At 42.6% G+C, this 23,111-nt stretch overlaps 2 protein-coding genes across 2 annotated transcripts; both read left to right on the top strand.

The window, feature by feature from the left end:
* Positions 1-5,521: 5,521 nt before the first annotated feature.
* Positions 5,522-10,221, top strand: LOC308293129 (uncharacterized protein; the record flags this gene model as incomplete). The annotated part of the gene is made up of 3 exons (XM_080735563.1): positions 5,522-5,651; positions 7,495-7,889; positions 8,805-10,221. 3 exons carry the CDS (start codon positions 5,522-5,524, stop codon positions 9,189-9,191), a joined length of 912 nt encoding a protein of 303 aa, XP_080591689.1. The 3' UTR covers positions 9,192-10,221.
* A 2,760-nt stretch (positions 10,222-12,981) lies between these two features.
* LOC308292602 (histone-binding protein RBBP4-like) lies at positions 12,982-22,878 on the top strand. Its single transcript, XM_080734988.1, has 12 exons — positions 12,982-13,090; positions 14,579-14,747; positions 16,238-16,383; positions 16,882-17,055; positions 17,528-17,643; positions 18,316-18,476; positions 18,949-19,075; positions 19,460-19,537; positions 20,677-20,753; positions 20,835-20,892; positions 21,130-21,240; positions 21,964-22,878. The coding sequence occupies exons 1-12, from the start codon at positions 13,075-13,077 to the stop codon at positions 22,024-22,026; spliced, it is 1,296 nt and encodes a 431-aa protein (XP_080591114.1). The 5' UTR covers positions 12,982-13,074; the 3' UTR covers positions 22,027-22,878.
* The last annotated feature ends 233 nt before the right edge of the window (positions 22,879-23,111 follow it).

The following is a 23,111-nucleotide window of genomic DNA, read 5'->3' as shown; positions in this document are numbered from 1 at the left end:
ACCACATTACGAATATCAAAAAATGGACCAATTTTTCAAATTTTCTAGCTTGCAAAAAAATCAGGAAAATGCTTAAATTTTTTAAATGTGTGATTCGTCTTTGTCATTATTTGATTTGGAACCGACAAAGGAAAAACATCTTGAAAAAGGTATTTCTTAATTTCTTACCCCATTACAACAATCAAAAAATGGGCCCATTTTTCCAATTTTCTAGCCCACAAAAAAATCAGGAAAATGCTTAAAATTTGCTCAATTTTTTGAATGTGTGATTCATTTTTTGGCATTATTTGATTTGGAACCGACAAACAAAAAATAGGCCCATTATTCAATTTTCAAGTCCAGGAAAGAAATCGTCATCATGAATGTCACGTGACCACGTGTCAAGTCACATGGTACACAACTTCAAAATAAAAGCTGTAGGCTAGTCTAACATCCAAGTAATAGGATCAACATGCAGGCAGGCAGGGGGTCCATGAGGGGTTTACAAGGGGGTCCATGGCTGGTTCCCAAAGTGTGGTTTGCGGACCCCCAGGGTTTCTATGGCTGGTTCACAACAGCCTGGTACACGTACAGCCATGGCTGGTTCCCAAAGTGTGGTTCGGGGACCTCTTGAGGTCCATGACGGATTTCCAAGGGGGTCCATTGCTGGTTAGCAATAAATGTGGTTCGGGGACCTCTGGGGGTCCCTGAGGGGTTTCCAAAGGGGTCCATGGCTGGTTAGCAATAAGTGTAATTGCGACCGTAGGTCGCTACTTACTATCACAGCCTGCACAAACTGTCCGTCTGTCTGTCTGTCTGTCTGTCTGTCTGTCCCTCTGTCTGTCACACCTCACACGTCACACTATTGCCCTGCTCATATCTCCGCAACCGTTGGCCCGATCCATGCCAAATTTTGCACACACGCTCCTTGCCTGCCAAACTACAACCTCCAAGGACCCCCGGACCTCCAGGGACCCCCAGGTCCCTGGGGGACCCCCAGATGTAAAAAAATGACCAAATATGCAAAAATGACCAAATGACCACCCCAACGGGGCTGCTCACGGGGAATTCCCGGGGACCACCGACTCCTGCTGCTCCAGAACGGATGCCAAAGTGGTGGCGCCCCCAGTGGAGGACCCCCTCCACTGCAGCTCACATAAAATGCCGTAACTCGGGCTAGGAGCGTCCGGGAGAGCCGGGGCCGGTACCTATTCGTCCGCCAAGGCAACGCGGAGACCCCACCCCTCATTTCTCACATGGCCCTCTTCTAGCACCACCATGAGGCAGATTCTTGCAAAACACATTTTTGGACACTGCTCCTACAGATTTTGCCCTAAAATCACGCACATCGGTACACAGTATGTCTACACATTGCCCACACAACTAGGAACCAATGGCAGTTACAGCCCTCATTGTGTATACATGTGACCTACGGTCGCTTATCTCCCGATTAGGGAGTCTTACTGGTAGTGTAATAGGTGAAATAGTGTAATAGTGCATTACTTGTAATATTGAAATAGCATAAATGTTATTGCGACCGTCAAAACCTCGACCAGCTGTGAGTCCGTCCATCCGTCAGTCAGTCAGTCTGTCTGTCTGTCTGTCACACGTCACACTTTTGCCCTGCTCATATCTCCGCAACCGTTGCCCAGATCCATGCCAAATTTTGCACACATACTCCTTGCCTGCCAAACCACAACCTCCACCCATCAATTCACACATGACCCTCTTCTAGCGCCACCATGAGGCCGATTCTTGCAAAACAAATTTTTGGACACAGCTCCTAAATTTTTTGTCCTAAAATCACGCAAATCGGTACACAGTATGTCTACACTCATGTCATCAACATGGATCTGTCCCATATAGCGCCACCTTCAGGCCAATTTTTGAAAACACATTTTTGGACACTGCCCTAAAATCACCCTATTAGGGAGTCTTACTGGTAGTGTAATAGCGCAATATAGTGTAATATTGTAATAAGTGTAATAATATAATAGTGTAATAGTGTAATTGCGACCGTCAGGTCGCAGGTTACTATCAAAACCTCCACCAGCTGTCAGTCTGTCAGTCAGTCTGTCAGTCAGACTTTCAGTCACACTTTTTCCCTTCTCATAGTGATTTTGGCTGCCAAACCACTACCCCCATTTCTCCCTCTTCTAGCGCCACCATGACGCCGCTTCTTGCAAAACACATTTTTGGACACTGCTCCTACAAATTTTGCCCTAAAATCACGCAAAGTGGTACACAGTATGTCTACACTGTCCAAGATAGCGCCACCATCAGGGCGATTTTTCAAACACATTTTTGGACTCTGCTTTTACAGATTTTGCCGTAAAATCATTTTAGGATGCCCTGATGGTGGCGTTATCTCGGACAGATCCATGCTGATGACATGAGTGTAGACATAATGTGTACCGCTTTACGTGATTTTAGGGCAGAATTTGAAGGAGCAGTGTCCAAAAAATTATGTGTTTTGCAAGAAGCGGCCTCATGGTGGCGCTAGAAGAGGGAGAAATGGGGTAGTGGTTTGGCAGCCAAAACCACTATGAGAAGGGCAAAAGTGTGACTGAAAGTCTGACTGACAGACTGACTGACAGACTGACAGCTGGTGGAGGTTTTGATAAGAATGCACTATTACACTATTTCACCTATTACACTACCAGTAAGACTCCCTAATCGGGAGATAAGCGACCGTTGGTCGCTTATCTCCACAAAAAGACCAAAAGTTTGTTTTACCAAAATCGTCCTGATGGTGGCGCTGGATGGGACAGATGCGTTTTGATTACATGACTGTGCGATTTGTGTGATTTTAGGGCAAAATCTGTAGGAGCAGTGTCCAAAAATGTGTTTAAAAAAATCGGCCTGAAGGTGGCGCTAAATGGGACAGATCCATGTTGATGAGATGAGTGTAGACATACTGTGTACCGATTTGCGTGATTTTAGGGCAAAATATGTAGGAGCAGTGTCTCTGTGTAGCGATTTGCGTGATTTTAGGGCAAAATCTGTAGGAGCAGTGTCCAAAAATGTGTTTTAAAAAATCGGCCTGAAGGTGGCGCTATATGGGACAGATCCATGTTGATGAGATGAGTGTAGACATACTGTGTAGCGATTTGCGTGATTTTAGGGCAAAGATTGTAGGAGCAGTGTCCAAAAATGTGTTTTAAAAAATCGGCCTCATGGTGGCGCTAGAAGAGGGCCATATGAGAAATGAGAGGTGGGGTCTCCGCGCCGCCGAGGCGGACGAATAGGTATCGGCCCCGGCTCTCCCGGTCGCTCCTAGCCCGAGTTAAGGCATTTTATGTGAGCTGCAGTGGAGGGGGTCCTCCACTGGGGGCGCCACCACTTTTGCATCCGTTCTGGAGCACCAGGAGTCGGTGGTCCCCGGGAATTCCCCGTGAGCAGCCCCGTTGGGGTGGTCTTTTTTGCACATTTGGTCATTTTTTACACCTGGGGGTCCCCCAGGGACCTGGGGGTCCCTGGAGCTCCGGGGGTCCTTCGAGGTTGTAGTTTGGCAGGCAAGGAGTTTGTATGGAAATTTTGGCATGGATCGGGGCAACGGTGGCGGAGATATGAGTAGGGGGAAAGTGTGACGTGTGACGAGTGACGTGACGGAGGGAAGGACAGGCTGACGGCTGGTGGAGGTTTGGATAGTAGAGAGTGTAAAAGTAACTGCGACCTACTACGGTCGCAATTAAACACACTTATTGCTAACCAGCCATGGACCCCCTTGGAAACCCCTCAGGGACCCCCAGAGGTCCCCGAACCACACTTTGAGAACCAGCCATGGACCCCCTTGGAAATCCGTCATGGACCTCCAGAGGTCCCCGAACCACACTTTGGGAACCAGCCATGGCTGTACGTGTACCAGGCTGTTGTGAACCAGCCATAGAAACCCTGGGGGTCCCCAAACCACACTTTGGGAACCAGCCATGGACCCCCTTGTAAACCCCTCATGGACCCCCTGCCTGCCTGCATGTTGATCCTATTACTTGTTGGATGTTAGACTAGCCTACAGCTTTTATTTTGAAGTTGTGTACCATGTGACTTGACACGTGGTCACGTGACATTCATGATGACGATTTCTTTCCTGGACTTGAAAATTGAATAATGGGCCTATTTTTTGTTTGTCGGTTCCAAATCAAATAATGCCAAAATATGAATCACACATTCAAAAAATTGAGCAAATTTTAAGCATTTTCCTGATTTTTTTGTGGGCTAGAAAATTGGAAAAATGGGCCCATTTTTTGATTGTTGTAATGGGGTAAGAAATTAAGAAATACCTTTTTCAAGATGTTTTTCCTTTGTCGGTTCCAAATCAAATAATGACAAAGACGAATCACACATTTAAAAAATTTAAGCATTTTCCTGATTTTTTTGCAAGCTAGAAAATTGGAAAATTGGTCCATTTTTTGATATTCGTAATGTGGTAAAAAAATGAAAAATAACTTTTTTAAAGATGTTTTTCCTTTGTCGGTTCCAAATCAAATAATGACAAATATGAATCACACATTTAAAAAATTGAAGCATTTTCCTGATTTTTTTGCAAGCTAGAAAATTTGAAAAATGAACCAATATTTGATTTTATGGGGAGCTAGAAAATTAGAAAATTGAGAGAAAAATGATTTTTTAAAATTGAATTCCTATTGAAAATCTAACGATACTTTAGTACCCTGACCTCCTCAAGCGCAGACCACTGCTACCCTCTTGTGGATATAACAATGAGTGCAGCGTATATGAAAGATCAAACTCTCAAAAACGCTTGGTAAAATTTCGACTCCAAATTCCCCAATAACCCTAACGACAACGTGATGCCAAGGCGTCGACAAGTTTTTTCTGTCACTTATCAGAACATGACCGGCCATTATTATTATATAATATTATTATTATTTACTAGGTGAGTAGAGTACACACATGCAGCGCTGAGCATGCAGCTACAACTTTTAATCATGCGCGATGACTCATCGTCGACGCAAGAGGGCATACATACATAAATGGTTGGCCTATTCACAGCCGAGCCATTCAGAGAGATTCAGTCTGACTGTCTGCCCTTATTGAAATTATAGCATGATATCACAAGTGTCTCTGCGTTATTATAATTTTTACACTATATCCAACATTTCAACAATGTGGTAAAGACAAGACGCGGTGTGCCGTGTGCGGCAAGGCAGAAGGCAAAGAAGCAAAGAAGCCATTTTCCGCTGCCGCCCTGCCGCACGGCGAGGAGACCAGCGTCAACTACAGAGTCTAGAGAAAGCGATAGCCAATCAGAAAAAGACGGGAAACAGAATCTGGTTGTTTCCATTTTTACCACGCCTGGATTCAGATCCGGTTTAAAGCCCGCCTACTGTATCCGGTCCTGTTTTTGCACTTCACATACATCTTCACATACATCGGACGAGCCGTTTCCGTATCCGCTCTAGAAGACCCCTTGGACCGGATCCTTGCCTCGCAAAGCGAAGTGACCCCATAGAATATTATGTTTCCAAGAAGTCCCTCCCACCCGAAACCTAAACATTAGATTAGACTCTGGAACAGTGTTGACATGGAGGACCGTCTCATCGTGGCCGTCAGCTGCCATCCCATCCTCTACGACAAGCACGCCGCCGACTTCAAAAACCTCAACAAGAAGAAGGCGCTATGGGAGAGCATTGCCATGATGTGTGGCATGACAGGTGAGTTCAAACCGAAATATTTGGTGATTTTATTTATTTGTGCACGTGTACTGTACTGTACTAACAAGACACGATGTTGATGTGTTATGCTATTAAAAATGTAAAGTTTGAGCTACCAGAAAACAGTCAAAACGTGTTAAAACGCACTTCTAACTAGATGTTGTGTAACTTGTGTATGTATAATGTATGCATACTATGCAACAACATAGAAGTAAGCCACAAGGGGACGTGGTAAGTGGTTCACACTTCACAGTGCAGTGACACTGCTTGGAGAAGGATCACTGACTGGGGTGCCGTGCCTTCAATCCTGGCCTGAAGTGAGACGAAAATAGTATTTTTTAATAACCCCATATTAACTACAAGAATAATGTCAAAAAGTATCCCTGTCTGCACTGCACAGACACGAAGTGTTATTCAAATGCACAGAAGGTCGCTCCCCACCCCACACGCCTTGTTTTAACGTGATTTATAAAAGGAATATGCAAATGCATGTGTTGTCAAAACCTTGCACGATGTCGAGTGAGTCAAAACGCTCCTCTTCTTTCCCTGCCAGGAAAAACACATTATGTGTTTATAAAGTAAACCCACACTTCGTAAGTATTTTTACTTGCCAGTCAGAGTGAGTGATGTAGCGGAAATATCAGCGCTATGAATACAAAAACACCTGAAAAAGATCAACGAGATGTGTTTTATTTCCATGTGCCAGTAGGCTGTCAAAAAATAAAAATGCAAATGGCTTGCAAGCTAGACAATGCAAATCTTACCACCAGCATCTTTGTATATGGTAGCTACCACCAGCTAGTATAACTTCCCAATCCTTGGCATAACCCTGAGTTCAATAATAGCTATCGCACAATATTAGAAAGTAGAAACATGTCTCATTTCAAAACACAAACAACACTTAAGCCCCTTTTCGACTGCAGTTTTAGCACCACACCACACCACACCACACCACACCACACCACACCACACTACACCACACCACATAAAAATATCTACATTTTCCATTACAAAAAAGTACCCCTATCGGTAAGAAACAAATTGACCCTTTTAACTGTGACTAAAATACAATATACATTTGTATTACAACTATCCTAATTATAATGCACTGTAATGGATTATAACTGTGATTATAATGCATTATACAGTATTAATGTATTACTATGATAATTAAAATACACTATAATAGATTATAATAGTGGTTATAACACAATAGAATCTATTATCATGTATTACAACTATATCCTGGTGGTCTAAATGAAAAGTCAGTGAGTGATCAGTCATTATGAAGTGTTTGGCCCTGTTTGGCCTAGCTCAGACCTACTCTAGAGTGGATACTTTTTAGTACCCTGTTTAGTACCACTTTCACACCACTCTACCCAGGTCCTTGTAGTGGAAAACCTGGCACAAGTGGGCGGTGTGGTGTGGAGTGGTGTGGAGTGGTGTGGAGTTGGGCCAGTGGAAAATGGGCTTTACAGTACAGCCCACCCTATAATGCCTCTATACACAGAACATGAAGACACAGTCTAGAATTTCTATTGTGCATGGTTATGTGGTAACAGGAAGTGTGGGCACCACCATGTAAAACTGTCCAAATTATTTAAAATGGTCTTAAGTAACGTAAACTATTGGTGAAGGTCTAGCATTGTTACAATTGCTAGAAATGGCTACAAAACATGTACTACTTCCAGTCATTTTGGGTCATTTTAAACATGAAGTTTAAAAGGTTAAATGTAAGTCTGATAATGATGTCAGTGCATGTTGACATGTACTTTACATGACACACCATTTCTCACATAACCTTTTGTTTTTTTAATTTTTGTCTTGTGTTTCTCCCTACCAGTTGAAAAGGCCCAGGCGAAATGGAAAAACCTGGTGGACACCTACCGCAAGATATTAAAAAAAGATAAAGACCAAAACAGAAGTGGCTCTGTGCAGTTGCCAGGGAAGGAGTGGAGACACGCGCAATCCATGTCCTTCATGGCGCTGCACATCATGGGCAACAGCACCCGATCGCCAACTCCGGCTACCCAGGGCACCACCATCACCCTAGCACCACCGCCGGCTTCCCACGGCACCATCATCCTAGCACCACCTTCGGCTACGCAGGGCAACGTCACCCTAGCACCACTTCCGGCTTCCCAGGGCACCCTAGTGCCACCTCCAGCTGCCCAGGGCACCAGCAGCACCCTACCTCCTCCAGCCAATGAGGCCAGTCCAGACACCACACACACCCAGGTAGGGCTGCTGGGAACGATGTCGATCTCAGGGGATGACACTAAGGTCTCAGAGGCAATTGCCCATCTGGCAAGTACAGGTCATGTTCTACTTGCCCCAAGGTCATGCCCACTTCCCAGAAAAGTAAATCCTTAATCTTGTAGAACAAATGAATGTTAAATTCAATCTCAAAGAATTCTGTCTCAGGTCACCCCTGTAAATAATGTTTTCATCCACAGCACCCCTAAATTACATTGTTGCTTTATTAGCACCTTTTGTCATATTAACGGTATGTAAATACATAAATCTTTTATACTTGGTCGTTTCCCTTTTTCTTTTCCACACAACAACTCTAAGGTATATTAATGACATAGTTCAATGTTGAAAATGAGTGGTATTCCCCTTTAAGTCCTATTCAGATTTTGTCTCAATACACAAGCTCACAAGACATTGCGAATTTATAGATCTGCTATTTTTTTACTTAGAAAAGAAGAAAAAAAACATTGGCTGCATAGGTGAAAAGTCAAATAGTGGCCGATTGACTGGTATGACAAAATCGACATAATATATGTATAGATTTTGAAGATCATAATATTGTGATATGGCATAAATGTGGTCTTTTCTGTTTTTAAGTAGGCCTACTGTCATTTTCTGAACTTACCTGACTGTTCTAGTTCTATTATTTACCTTTACCCACCTAGAAATTATATAGGCATATTGTGAAAGCCCTAATAGCCATCCTCACAATATCATCATAACATTGATACAAAGCAAAGGTTCCCAAACTTTTCAGCACAATTAGACATTTGCCCTGGACACAAACTAGTGAAAATAGCAGGTCTACAAGGTCACCGCCCCACTGTTTTGCAAACATTGATATAAAGGAACTTGGTCAAAACTTGATGTAATGTTTGATTTTTGTCCCTTATTGCCCAGCCCTACACCCCAGAAACCCCAGACATCCCGGAAGCCTCAGACCTCGCAGAGACCCCGCCAGAGTTCTTGTATGAGGTCTCGGAAGAGGAAACCGAAGAGGAAGAGGACCTTCCGGTCCCTGCCAAAGTGCGGCGCTACCGCTCGCACGAGCCATCGTTGACCCCTTTCCAAGCGGGCCTCTTGCGGGCGATAGAGGAGACCACCGTCCCCTCGACCCAGCCTCTGACGGACCGGGACGCAGATGAAATGTTCTTCATGAGCCTAGTCCCCACGGTCAAAAGCTTTTCGCCGAAACGGAAGGCCGCCGTGAAATTTAAAATATACCAGCTGATTTACGAGAACGAGACTGAGGCACTGAATGAAGCTTCTTCAATGCAGGAACAATAAAAAAGAGGGGGGAAAACTTGTTGATGCCATCAAGTAGTGCACAGTGACATGCAAACACTTCTTAAACCAAGTGTTCCTAAATTCTTTAGGCTGCGACCCCCCAAAATAATCATATATGAACTGGGGAACCCTCACCCTGACAAGCACTTGTCTTGGAATTATAGGCATTACTTTTTGTTTGACTCTGTTCCACAGATATAATATTGTATAAATTGCTGAACTACAAGCACCTTGCACTGCCAGGAGTTGTGAACCCCTTCAACAAATCTCTTATCCAATAGACAAGCTCACAATCTTGTAGATCGGATATTTCAGTGAAAGCCTATTTGACATTCATGTGGTTAAAAGGTAGGAGCTAGGGCTGTTGGCCAATAATGCCTTTGGAATATTCCTTTAAAACATTTGAGCTATTCAAATATATCGAATTTCAAATATATATTTTTTATATAAAATACTGTATGCAGCAAAGACTGCAGACGTCTCTTTCTCTTCATGTGCCGGCTGTGGTTGGTGCTGAGAAATGTGCTCTTCAAATGAATGATTCACCCTTACGGTATATCTTATTCTATAGCCTATCTATAGATTTTCGCCAGGGAAGATTTGTACAGTCAAATACGTATTTGTTTTTAATGTTAAAATATGGAACATTTGTTCACAGTCGTAGTATGAAAACCGTAAGACTGTCAACATACATGCTAACCTAACACATCAGGCAACGCATTTCAAAATAAGGTTATTCCTTTAATGCTGCCCGAGTAAGGACTATAGTTGCATTAATGTTGACACTCCGCCTTTATCCCCACCTTATTAATGTGCTTGTTGAATTGTGCACTACTTCATGGCACCATTATTATTAGTTTCTGTTTTTCTGCATTCAAGGAGCATTATTTTTATATTCTTCATCATAGTTTTATTTCAGCTAGTTGGAAAGCCCTCTCCCTGCTGTTCTTTCTTAGGTATAGCACTTGACTTGTTCTATGTTCACTTGACTTCTTGCTGGAGTGTTTTTCTTTTCCCCACCTTTTTTGACTTAGGCCAATAGTTTTGTATATATTCTTTTGTATATATACTGTTAATAAATTATGTTTAACTATTTGGAAACACAATCAGGTTTATTTTGCCAAACATTTAGCTGTTATGCTAAATGTTAAGCGTGTCAATAATAGAACAAATGCTGCATATATTGGGATATGTGTGGTTCTTTAAAAAGCAGCATCTGTGTGCTGCTTGTGCATACCTCAATCAACACACACACACACACACACACACATACTTTATCATTAAAGTATATTTATAATTATGATCTTATGGGAGAGTAGCCTACATAAATCACTTTAGTGCTATATTTATTAGTTTGCTTAGCTATCAGCTAAGCAAAGCAATCCTCCACTGCAGGCGTTTTGTAGTTTATAAATGTGTGACATGACACCTCAGCCCAAATGTATTTTTCAAATGTAACGGATATGGAATGGTAAAATGGGATTTATATTTTTACAGAATGGCAGCATTGTATCATGTCCTTCTTCAGATTTATTTTCGATGTAATGTATTTCCATTTAAATTTCAATCAGGAAATTGGATATCTGGAACTGATGATGTTTAAATTGGCCTTCTGTCGCCCTCTTCTGGCTGTAGCATGGAATTACACATCATGGACGCGTGATTATGGATCCCACTGGGAAAGATGGATGGAAACAGCATAGAGCGCTCGTTTTCACAGTTATTGTCCACGACACTGCAAGCGGCGCGCCGCGCGAGTTACGAAGCCGTGGTGAATGCAATCGTTCTATTTACGGCCTGGGCAAGCGCACGATAAACGCAATGATAATTGGGGTTTGGTGGTGCACCTCGCGCGGTCCAAGAGACTACAACGGAGCGCTCCCTATGTCCGGTTCAGCCAATCACAAGCTTCAAAAATGAGTCCGGGGCGTGGTTATCAATCTTTGATTGATTTGATTGAAGGCTTTATTAGAAGTTTGCATAGGAAAATGTACAGATTCATGACGGTACAGTTCACTGGTACAAGGTCTACTAAAAGGAGATCCATGAAAAGACTAAGCTTATTTCAACAGGAAACCATTAAAGTATCTCATATTCCCAGTGGGATCCATAATCACGCATCATGGACGTGCGTGCTGATTGGTTCTACGACGCCCCCGTCGCTTGTATCAAGCGCGCGAACGCACCACGTCGTTCTGAAGTCTCGCGGTCTCGCGCCAGCGGGGGTTGGATCTATGGGTTGGATCTGCGTCAAGTAGAGGGGCAGCTGACACAACACAGCAACAGGAAGTATATGTAATTTACTTTCAAAATAACAGCGTTTTGTTAGCGCACTCTCTCACATAGTTTTCATAATGTATCGGCTCCCCACGACCCCACCCGTGGAATAAGCCAATATGGGGTGGCTGTGTTCTTTTATTTACATAATTATACACTTTTAATTAATGAGTTAATGGGTTATTTTGTACAAAGGTTGCTTGTGTTTTGTCACATGGTCCTCATCATAGTCATCGAATAGACTTTATTGCCATTTGGACATGTGCATAGGAATTCTTGGAGCACAGCTCCCATGGGGTCAGCATTTAAAAAGGCAAGACAAAGAAAACACATCTAGCATATATCTTACAATAGGCCTACTCAATGATCAGAGTCTAAAACAGTGCAAAAAGAATGCATAGGCATATTATAGTGCAATTGATCTGTCATAATTCAGTTCATCTGTCATGATTCAATTCATCTGTCTTGACTAATTGCTCAGTGGCAGGAAATAAACTATTACAAAAGCATTTGGTGTGGGTGGAGATGGCCTCTGGTCTGTGGCGTCTCAGCATGTGTCCCGCGTCCCTCCACACGAACAGAGGCTGAGCAGGATGATGTAGATTTAAGGATGCTCTGTGCTCTCCTCCTACAGCGTTGTGTGTACAGCGTGGCACTCGCTGCAAGCTTGTAGATCTGCTATTTTTTTTAATCTTGAAAAGTCTTTGAATATTTCAAATCCTTCTAAGGTTTTTTGAAAAAACAATGTTTCTATGTCAGTGGTGCTCAAATTCTTTTCATGTGAAGGGTGATATGTACTTGGCCACAGACCCCCATCTCAAAATATTTAGTTCCAGGGACCCCCCCAGGCCCCAGAAGCAAAATTTGAGTTACAAATGTATCTCGCAGCGTGTATATCTGCTTATGTGCTATTTTTCAATAGCTAAAGTATAAAATAATTAAGGCCCCTCCGCCTTGGGCCCGAGTAACATAGTCCCACTTTTCTCCCCCTTGTGCCCCTGGCCCTATACACCAGTCCTCTGTAGGCCAGACTGCCAGAGTGAGGGGCTGGGGACTGAGTCCGGCCTTCTTCATTAGTACAGTGGCTGTACTAATGAAGTACCACTGCTGGGCTTTTTCCCACTGTAGCAATGGTGTTTTCAGTCCAGCTCAGATTTATTGACACATGAATGCAAGGAATTCTGGCTGCTCCACCTCTGTCCCTTGATGGTGAGGAGTTGCAGTGATCCAGGATTACTTCCTTGGGTTTGTCCATGATTGAGGACAAGGTCATTGTCCTCTCGATACAATACAATACAGTAGCCCTGTAGATTGGCTGTGATATTAGATATTGGAATACATGAAATGTATGCAATATCACAGTCATTCTAGGGATAACAATACAGCTGATAGCAGCATTATATCTCTTATATAATATAACATAAAGCAAATAAGCTGGACATAAGTATTAAAATATACCTTATTTTGAAGTTCTAGACCGGATCTCTTGCTTTTCTCCGTGGTTGTCTTGACACTGCTGCTGCAGCAGATCTGGAGGCACCTGAGACAAAACGGCGAGACTTGTTTTATTTTAACACGTTATTTGTGGCTTCTTCATCTTGCTACGATGACAGAAAAGGAAGGTAATGTTAACGACATTTCTCCATTTATTTTTTCCTGTTGTTGCCATTTAAAGCCAAAGAAATGTTGTGCTAGCCGGATACACCGGCTAAATTAATTAGCTTTAATGCTACAGCCTTAATTACTCTGATATGTTTCTATTGTGTAACAGTTCTTTTCAACCTTTTTCATGTCAAGGACACCCAAATTGACACTTATTAGCTTGCGGACCTCCATTTGAAAAGATAATGCCAGGGACCCCCATAAGAGAAGAGTTTCACGGCAGTAGTGATTCTCAACCATTTTAATTTAAAGGTCCCTCACCCTCAGTTTGACATGCTATTAGGCTACGGACTACTTCAATTGTACACTCTCTGAGTTACAGACCCACAAGGCGGGTCCATTTGGTTCTTGACTATCATTTAGCTGGGGACCCCCTGGAACTCCCTCAAGTACCCCTGGGGGTCCCCAGACCCCACTTTGAGAACCAATGGTGTAGAATGTGTACAAATATGTAACTGAATGTGGTTTGTGATTTAATTTGCTTAAACTTTTGTTTACTCTTGCATTAGTGTTGGCTTACAAGCATTAATTAGCCCGAGCATGATTATTGATTGAATACTTTATTAGAGGTTTGCAATTTGCATAGGAAAAGGTACAGGACAGTACAGTTCAGATAGAAGAAGGTCAACTAAAAGGATAAAGACCACAAGCAAGCTGTCTGGCTTGTTTAAATTGGGGTCCCTTGCTCCCTTTACTCAATTCACACAGACCATGCCGATAAATGTTGGCAAACTGAATTTAGCTTGAATTTCGTTTACCCCAATTACTAATTAATTACAAATGTTACTTCATCAATATGAAAACTGTCTGTAATGTTGGCCATTAGTCAACTCATTGAAACATATGTCGTTTGGATGTAGTGGACTAAGTATCAGTCTGCAAATGGCGTCATAATCTTTCAACTATCAGAGATTCTGAAATAGGCTACTATTAGGGTCGATTCACACTGTAATAAGGAGCCTAAATAATTTCGGGTCGGGGAGCCCTCCCGATCCGAAATTAGTTAGGCTCCTTAAGCCTCGATCAGAGTCTGCGGCGAAGAGCTATCCACCGCAAATTTTAGGTGGAAAGCTTTCCACCTCAAGTCAGAAAATAAGTGAAGGCCATCATAGTCAGTCACGGTGGAGTCCTGTTCACCGCGACTGACTGGTCTAGATCGACCAATCAGTGAACGGGGTGAAGAGCCTATCTGTCTGAAAGTAAAAACAGAGAGATGTGTCGGGACTCGCGGTGGAAAGCTCTTCACCACGAGGAATGATGTAACGTTGTCGTTTCTTGACTCAAAAAGAAGACTACAGCCGACTCTGATCGAGGCTTTAGTAGAGTGTGAAACGACCCTTAGTTGCTCCGACCCTACTGAGATTTGTAACATGGATAGTAGCTGTCTATGTAAATAAAATAAATTGTGTTGCTAACGTCCCTTTGAATGCTGCAATTTGCATTTGTAGCTCTGACACCTCTCCCAGCAGGTACATTTGATGATGCAGTGGAGGAGAGGGTGATAAACGAAGAGTACAAGATCTGGAAGAAGAACACTCCGTTTCTCTATGACCTGGTTATGACCCATGCTCTGGAATGGCCCAGCCTCACAGCTCAGTGGCTACCCGATGTCTCCAGGTACACACACACACACACACACACACACACACACACACACACACACACACACACGCATGGCAAGCACATCTATGATCCCTCAGCACATCTCTGTTCTCTCAGCTTGATTTACAAGCTCATTGCGCGTCATGCTGTGAAAACATGTAGATCATCTATTTCCGGCACACAATTAACTGTAATGCTGCACTAACCCCAACCCTGACATGGGGATGTATTTAGCCACAACTTCCAACTCTTTTCTTTTTTTTATATGTTGAATCTACAGTTGCAACACCAGCCATTGCTTAGAGAAAAACAAAAACAAAAACAAAAAAACAACGTTTAACTCATCAACATTGCAGCTGTACGGAAAGCTTGAATTATCCTCTTTCTATCTGCAAAGTGTTTGTTTCATAAAAATCCACCATAGACATGTTATAAGCTACTTTCTGTCAATAAGTGCCGTGCAGGTGATACTTTTTGTAGGGTTGGAGTTTAGAAGCACTTGTTTTTAATAACGCAACGTCCTGCTGCCTCATGCATTATGTGACATTTCGAATGTGGTACGCAGGCCTGTTGAGTGATTTCCAACGAGCGCTTCCAAACCCCAACACTTATTGACAGAAAGTAGCTGATAACATGTCTACAATGGATCTTTATGAAACAAACACTTTGCAGACAGAAAGAGGATTGTTCAAGCTTTCCGTACAGCTGCAACGTTGGTGAGTTTAACGTTGTTTAATTAAATCAGATATGACTTTTTCTGTTTGGATGTATAGGCTATCAATGGTTGGTGTTGCAACTCTAGATTCCACATATAGAGTTGCAAATTGCGGCTACACTAACCCCAACCCTGACACAGGGATGCATGTTGGGAACATGAGGCTTAACCTCACAAGTGTAGGACCGATCATATTTCTGTGTAACAGTTCTCTCTCATGCCATACATCAGGGTTCCCCAATAGGCGGCCCGCGGGCCATTTGCGGCTCGCGGGGGCTACTGTCTGGCCCCCACCAACCTCAGTAATAATGGTAGTATAAGAGCAGCAACAACACTAGTATATCGTCGTTGTCGGGTGGAAACCTTGTATGTCCAAAACCATTCGTTTTGTATTTATCATCTAAAAAATGTACTAAACTAGTGAAAACAGCCGATCTACAAGCACACAACGCCTCGCATCGTGAGGTGTTGTGTGCTTGTAGATCTGCTGTTTTTCACTAGTTTAATGTGACGATCTTGTATGATGAAGCAGGGCTTTGCTTTACCAAAAAACGTACACATTTGAAACTTGGAGATACAAGGTTTCTGCCCGACAGTGACGATATCTCAACTGTTGCTGGAGTAGCGGAAACGCCACCGTCGCCGCCTGCAATGTTGTGGCCCTCTGCTTGGTACCCTAGTCATAATTCCGACCTTAGGGAAAACTATTTGGGGAACCCTGCCGTACATCCTTTTGTCAGCAGGAGAATGTTAAACACGCTGACCTGACTGAGCTTTTGTTCTCTCCCAGACCGGAGGGGAAGGATTACAGCGTGCACAGGCTGGTGTTGGGCACGCACACGTCGGACGAGCAGAATCACCTGGTCATCGCCAGTGTGCAGCTGCCCAACGACGATGCCCAGCTGGACGCCTCGCATTACGACAGTGAAAAAGGAGGTGAAGAGCAGCTGTTACCTGGTATCCTAATTTATTTGAAGCACTATATTGTTCTCTGTGCACTACTTGGTGTGTCTATTTATTTACCCGGTTGATTGTCAACTAGGGTTCATAAAGTATGACCTGGGAACCAATGATCAGGCCAGGGGCCTATCTCCTTAGTGTGAGGCCTTCATCATGGGATCTGTTTATTATTAGATATCTTTTGAGGGATATTTCACTTTCAAACGTGTTTGGAGTTATTTTATCATCTACTCAGGCTTTTGTGAGCATTGAGACAGTTTTTAAAGTTGCTTGATTCAGTATATCGATATTTGATATTAATTTTATCAGACACGCCACCTTCCTAATCCTATACACATCCATCGTAACTTCAAACTCCATTTTAATCATGATAGATTCATCAAAAACACCCGTCCTTGGTGCTGGTGACTGATATTGTCCTTCTAATTGAAGTTTTTTTTTTTTCAATCGGCGTACATTTAATTTGCCTTGCAGAGTTTGGAGGCTTTGGCTCAGTGAGTGGTAAGATTGAGATCGAGATCAAAATCAACCATGAAGGAGAGGTGAACCGTGCCCGCTACATGCCCCAGAACCCCTGTATCATCGCCACCAAGACCCCCACCTCAGATGTGCTGGTCTTTGACTACACCAAGCACCCCTCCAAACCCGGTGAGTGAGTTAAATGTGCAGATGAAGATGGCATGAGATGTTTTTTAGAAAGTAGAGAAGGCTAATTAGCTCTGTCGGCTTATTGATTGCACAGATTTTCATTGTCAATAATACACCACAATAATACACCAAGAAGAGTCAATTGTAGCCAGGGCCTTTATTAACTGAAGAGACACTGGCTAATTAAACTCATCTTATTAGCATGTTAATGTATTGCATATTTGACTAATATTAAATATGTATTGAAGCCGCTTCCCACTTTTGACTTTGGGTAACCCTATGCAGCAGGAACAGCTGCAATGCCACTGGGTTGACCAGTGGCACTGTTGAGCAGCCTAGACACACGCACGCGCGCGCGCACACACACACACACACACACACACACACAGCTCTTCACTCCTGCATGTTCCTCTCTTCCCATGTGTGTATTTATAAACCATGAATCAAGGTTTTCTTTGACTGTTGCTCACAGATCCATCTGGAGAGTGTCGCCCTGATCTGCGCCTCAGAGGCCATCAGAAAGAGGGCTACGGCCTCTCCTGGAATCCCAACCTCTCCGGCTGCCTGCTCAGTGCCTCTGATGATCACGTAAGAAACGCACACCAAGACATGCACAGAACGTCCCACGTCATGGTTCACATTCCCTTTAAAAGCTTATTGATCCAACAGAATTACCAGTTTACTGGAGGTCCATGTCTTCCTGAAAATGTATTCTGAGTGCTGCCCCAGCCCGTATGAGACTCTGGTTCAGGGGTTTTCAAAGTGGGTGACGGGGCACCCTGGGGTGCCGTGATGCCAGTCCAGGGGTGCCGTGAGATAATTTGATAATATTTGGAATTCATCAATATCACTACATCAATATCACTTCACTATGCTTAGTAAAACAGACCTGATTTGCACTGTACTTGATGAGTTCTTCTTCCATCTACGACAACTCGTCACATTGTGATGCGTTGTGAGCTTGTAGATCTGCTATTTTTGGTGAACCTTCCCCCCAGAATACGCATGCTGGGTTTAAGTGGTTAAACGTCAAGTATAACGTTATATTCAGTCAGTTCTGATGGAAAGGATATTTCTCCAATAGGATGTAAGATTCTAAAAATGTAACGGTGTAACTCAGGAGTGCCGTGGATGAAAAAGTCATTTACAGGGGTGACCTGAGTCAGAAAAGTTTGAAAAACCCTGCTCTAGTTTCCTGAAAATAAATTGTCACTTATTTTCTGTCTTTCTACTTTTCTCGTTATCTTCCCTCCCATCTAGACAATTTGTCTGTGGGACATCAGCGCAGTGCCTAAGGAAGGTAAGATAGTGGACGCAAAGACCATCTTCACTGGCCACACTGCAGTGGTGGAAGACGTCTCCTGGCACTTGCTGCACGAGTCCCTCTTTGGATCTGTAGCAGACGACCAGAAACTCATGATGTAAGAAGCTCGGGACACGAATCAAACAAACATTTAATAAAGTTATGGTTAATGCACTGATGATTGATTCACAGACATTTTAGACCACTGGTTCCAAAACAGTGGTCACATCACGGACACATTTTTATGAGTCCCTCATTTTTTATTTTTAATAGATCGGATCGGGAGCAAAAAATTTGATCGGTACATCCCTAATTTTCATGAATAAAACAATTTCAATGATTTAATTACAAATCGAAATTTCATGAATTCGCGAAGCGACGTGTTGTGAGCTTGTAGATCTGCTGTTTTCACTTGTTTGGGTCCTGGGCAAACGTCTAATTTCTCTTTTGAGTCACGGGCAAAAAGGTTTGGGAACCGATGTTCTAGAGTAGACTATATATTATATAATTTGACTATATACCAGATAAATGGTTTAATCCACATTTTTCAATTAACTGACAATCCTACCTTTCCCACTCTTTCCTGGCAGCTGGGACACTCGTTCCAACAACATGTCCAAGCCCAGCCATGCAGTGGACGCCCACACGGCAGAGGTCAACTGTCTGTCCTTCAACCCCTACAGTGAGTTCATCCTCGCCACCGGCTCAGCAGACAAGGTAATACAACACTCCACTACTCCATGTGTTCATCCATTAGCCTTGAGTCTGTTTAAAGTAACTAAAGCTGCACTAAGTAACGTTCCTCATCTACCTCGGATTTGAACCCGGTTTCCTGCGCAAGTGCTGACATTTTTAATATTGAGGTAATAGAGCCTGCCTGCTTGCTCAGGGGATAAATTGAATCTTGACCAACAGGTCAAACATTTTGTTGGAGACAAAATACAAGCACCCCAATTGCATATGTTATATTGTATTGACATACAAAATTACATTTTATTCAGTGCTTATCTGAGTATAGATCCTTCAGTACTGCACAGCTGTGTCACTTTCTCTCTTGCTTCTTGTTTTTCTGTCTCTGTCTCTTTCTTTTATCCCTCTCAGACCGTCGCCCTTTGGGACCTGAGGAATCTGAAACTGAAGCTGCACTCCTTTGAGTCACACAAAGACGAGATCTTTCAAGTAGGACAGGATGCATTTGTGTCTAATGCTGAGCAAAGAATTGAAACTGAAAAGAAAGTCTCATAGTGGGCTGTAATATAGCAATATGTATATAAACTTGCCACAAAAAGTTCGGAAATCTAACTTTGGTCGATTATATCTCCCCTTTAATAAACCCAAATGGTATTGTGTTTTATATCATTTTTATAGTTGATTTGTCACCTTTACAACAAAGTACAGCTTTTAAGCATCTGGCATTCGAGGCATGAGCTACACAGCCAAACGTGTGGGTAGCGCCGGCCAGAAATTTGCCAAATTATCTTTTGCCAAATTTTCTTTTCCTTATTACTTTGAGAGAGTGCAATCATTCAATGCCCCAAGTAACAAAGGTGAACACCAAAAGAACAGTATTGCAGGCCTGCCAGGCCATTTTGACCATTTTTGGAGGGGCCCTACCCACACATTTGGCTGTGTTGCTCATTCCACGAATGCCAGATCCTTACAAGCTGTACCTTGTTGTAAAGGCGACGAATCAACGATAACAATGATATCAAACACAATACCATTTGGCATAATTAAAGGGGGGATATAATGGACCGAATGTTGGCAAATATTTGGTCGGCGCTACCCACACGTTTGGCTGTGTAGCTCATGCCTCGAATGCCTGATGCTTACTGTACAAGCTGTACCTCGTTGTAAAGGTGACAAATCAACGATGAAAATGATACAAAACATAATACCATTTGGGTTTATTAAAGGGGAGATATAATCTACCAAAGTTAGATTTCTGAACTTTTTGTGGCAGGTTTATATATATATATATATATATATATATATATATTATTATTTTTTAATTTTTTTTTTTTTTATTGAAGAAATTAAGCAAATGTCTATAAATATATATTGTTTAAAAGATAATTCTAAACAAAGTGGATGGCCAATTCCACACCACAACAATAACGGCGAAGGTGGAGAGTGATAGGATTATAATCATAGTGCTTGGTGTGGATGGCCAACTAAACTTCAGACCCTTGCACCCCCACGATTATTTTTGAAATTACAATATTTACAGAATAAAAACAGATTATATTCTGCCACACTTAGCCAGCCCTGGTCTTGATTCCATGACTTATGGGAGCTTTCTGGCCTGCTTCTTCCAGGTCCAGTGGTCTCCACACAATGAGACCATCCTGGCATCCAGTGGAACTGACCGACGCCTCAATGTCTGGGACCTCAGGTAAACATGCAGGCATGTTGCTATCAAATGCCATTGTTTGTTGGACCAGGTTTGACTCATCGTTTTCTGTTTCATTTGTAGTAAAATTGGAGAGGAGCAGTCTCCAGAAGACGCAGAAGATGGTCCCCCTGAGCTTTTGGTGAGACAAAATGATACCTGCTAAACATAAATTAGATCCCCTTGAGCCGATAGACAATCAGATCATATCTGTTCCAATTTCTTGATCTGTCCCATTTCCCATATTCCCTCCTTGGCTACGTTTGCCTTCTAAAGTTTGTGTATGCGACATGACGGTCGCTTGTCTCCCGATTAGGGAGTCTTACTGGTTAATAATGTTTAGTCATTTATACTAAAATGTGCCTTTTTCCTCTGCTAGTTCATCCATGGTGGTCATACAGCGAAGATTTCTGACTTCTCCTGGAACCCCAATGAGCCCTGGGTCATCTGCTCAGTGTCTGAAGACAACATCATGCAAGTCTGGCAAATGGTGAGGTCCAAAGGCAGTGTGCCTCTTTTTCTTTTTTAATAAGAACATGATAAAATGTCATGGATGAAAACACAAATTCAGAGACTTGTTTCGATTGTTGTCCTTTACAGTATATGTGAACAAATGTACCATTTTGTCAAATCAAAAAGTGTGTAGTGAGTGTTTTTTGTTGTTGTTTTTTTAAAGATATTTCTTGGGCTTTTTGCCTTTATTGATAGTACAGTAGGTAGACCGGAAACAGGGAGAGAGAGACAGAGAGTGACACGCAGCAAAGGCCGTCGGGATCGGGACTCGAACCTGCTGTCATGCATCAGAGTCTATATGGTATGCGCTTGAACCGGTAGGCCAGCGGGCACCACAGCAGTAGGCCAGCGGGCACCACAGCAGTTTCTAACAGCCAGTGACAAATTTGTCTTCAGCAATACTTCAGTTTGTACAAAGCGGCAATCAGCAACAAAATGCTATCGTGGTTACATATGAACCACTAATTGTTCAGTGTTCAGTGCCTATTTTAATTTGACTTTGAATGAGTCCGCACTTGAGAGACAGCAAGACTAGGTAGTTGTGCAGAGTGCTTATTCAGAGTCAGAGCAAAGCTGACATGTGCTGTTTTATCAAATGGTATCATTTTACTGAAATTCATCCTATAATAGATTCCTACACTGCTTGTATACAATAGTTCTTAAAGTACTTAGTTGACCGTCTCACTGGTTCTCTTTGTAGGCGGAGAATATCTACAACGATGAAGACCCTGAAGGCTCTGCAGACCCTGAAGCCACAGCATAACGTACCCACCCTCACCCTGTCTCCTATACACCTCTTAACCTCACCATACACTGCCAAGAGGCTGTCTCTAAAGTTTCTCTCAGCTACCTCCGCCCCAGCTGCTCCTCCTTTCTGCTGGGAGTTTGTGTCTCAAAGCCCGTAAATGAAAGGAGTGCAGGAAAGGAGAGGATTGGCGGTATTTCCATTTATCCCCCACGGTCACATTTTAGGTGTACCTAACATGAAAAAGCTCTCGTCGTGTAGGGTAAACAAAGTAATTTATTTGCAGAAGAGTCTCACCAGGTTTCTGATTTTTTTTGTACTGCATTTTAAAATGTGTATTTTTCTAACCTAATTGGCTTTCTCTATCACTGCACATTGTATTTAAATCCGCACCAATGTATAAACCCCTCTCCTACTTTCTAAGGTGTTCATCATCCTGACTCAAAGTGGAAGCACTATCTCATTACCATGTCCATGTTGTTTGACAAACAAATTCACCTCACGATTGCTGGGGGCTTTGTGGTGCATTAACACAAGTTTGAAATTGAACTTGACCAAATTCAATCTGCTGGGATTTTTACTAGGGTCTTGGCTAGTTTACGGTCTGGCACGGTCCATTGCACAGTTTTAATGGTGCATTCTGAACCTGCCTCTTCTCCACTCTTAACTTTGACACCAGCCCTTTCTGCCAACTTCAGGGTCCATTTTTGGAAACACTGTTCTGATTTGCATGTTAAACATGTTCTGTCGTCGTCCCCCCCAAAAGAAAAACTCTTTCACCATTAGGTAGTCGGATGTCTTTGTCAGCTAAATGTGATTGTGAATGTTGTGATGTAGATTTGTAGGTTCACTTTTTCTATGTTCTATATTTTGCAATTGTACAGGGAGTGCATTCTTAATAAAAAAAAAACTTTTCCATCAACATTAGGTGCATAGTTCACTCATCGTCAGGAACATTCTTCAGTATTTATAGACTATTTACCAGTTGTACGACTATTTCAGTTTAACTATTTTTAAACAACCTGTAAGATTAAGTGTGGGATACATTCAGTCATGCTGTGGATTTAGTCAGACTCTTCTGTCCTCTGGTATGTCATTTCCCT

The sequence above is a fragment of the Nannobrachium achirus genome (genome assembly GCF_963921795.1).
Source record: "Nannobrachium achirus genome assembly, chromosome: 10".
In the NCBI taxonomy this organism is placed as follows: Eukaryota; Metazoa; Chordata; class Actinopteri; order Myctophiformes; family Myctophidae; genus Nannobrachium; species Nannobrachium achirus.
Note: the sequence above shows the minus strand (reverse complement) of the source record. Positions and strands in the feature narration are given on the sequence as shown.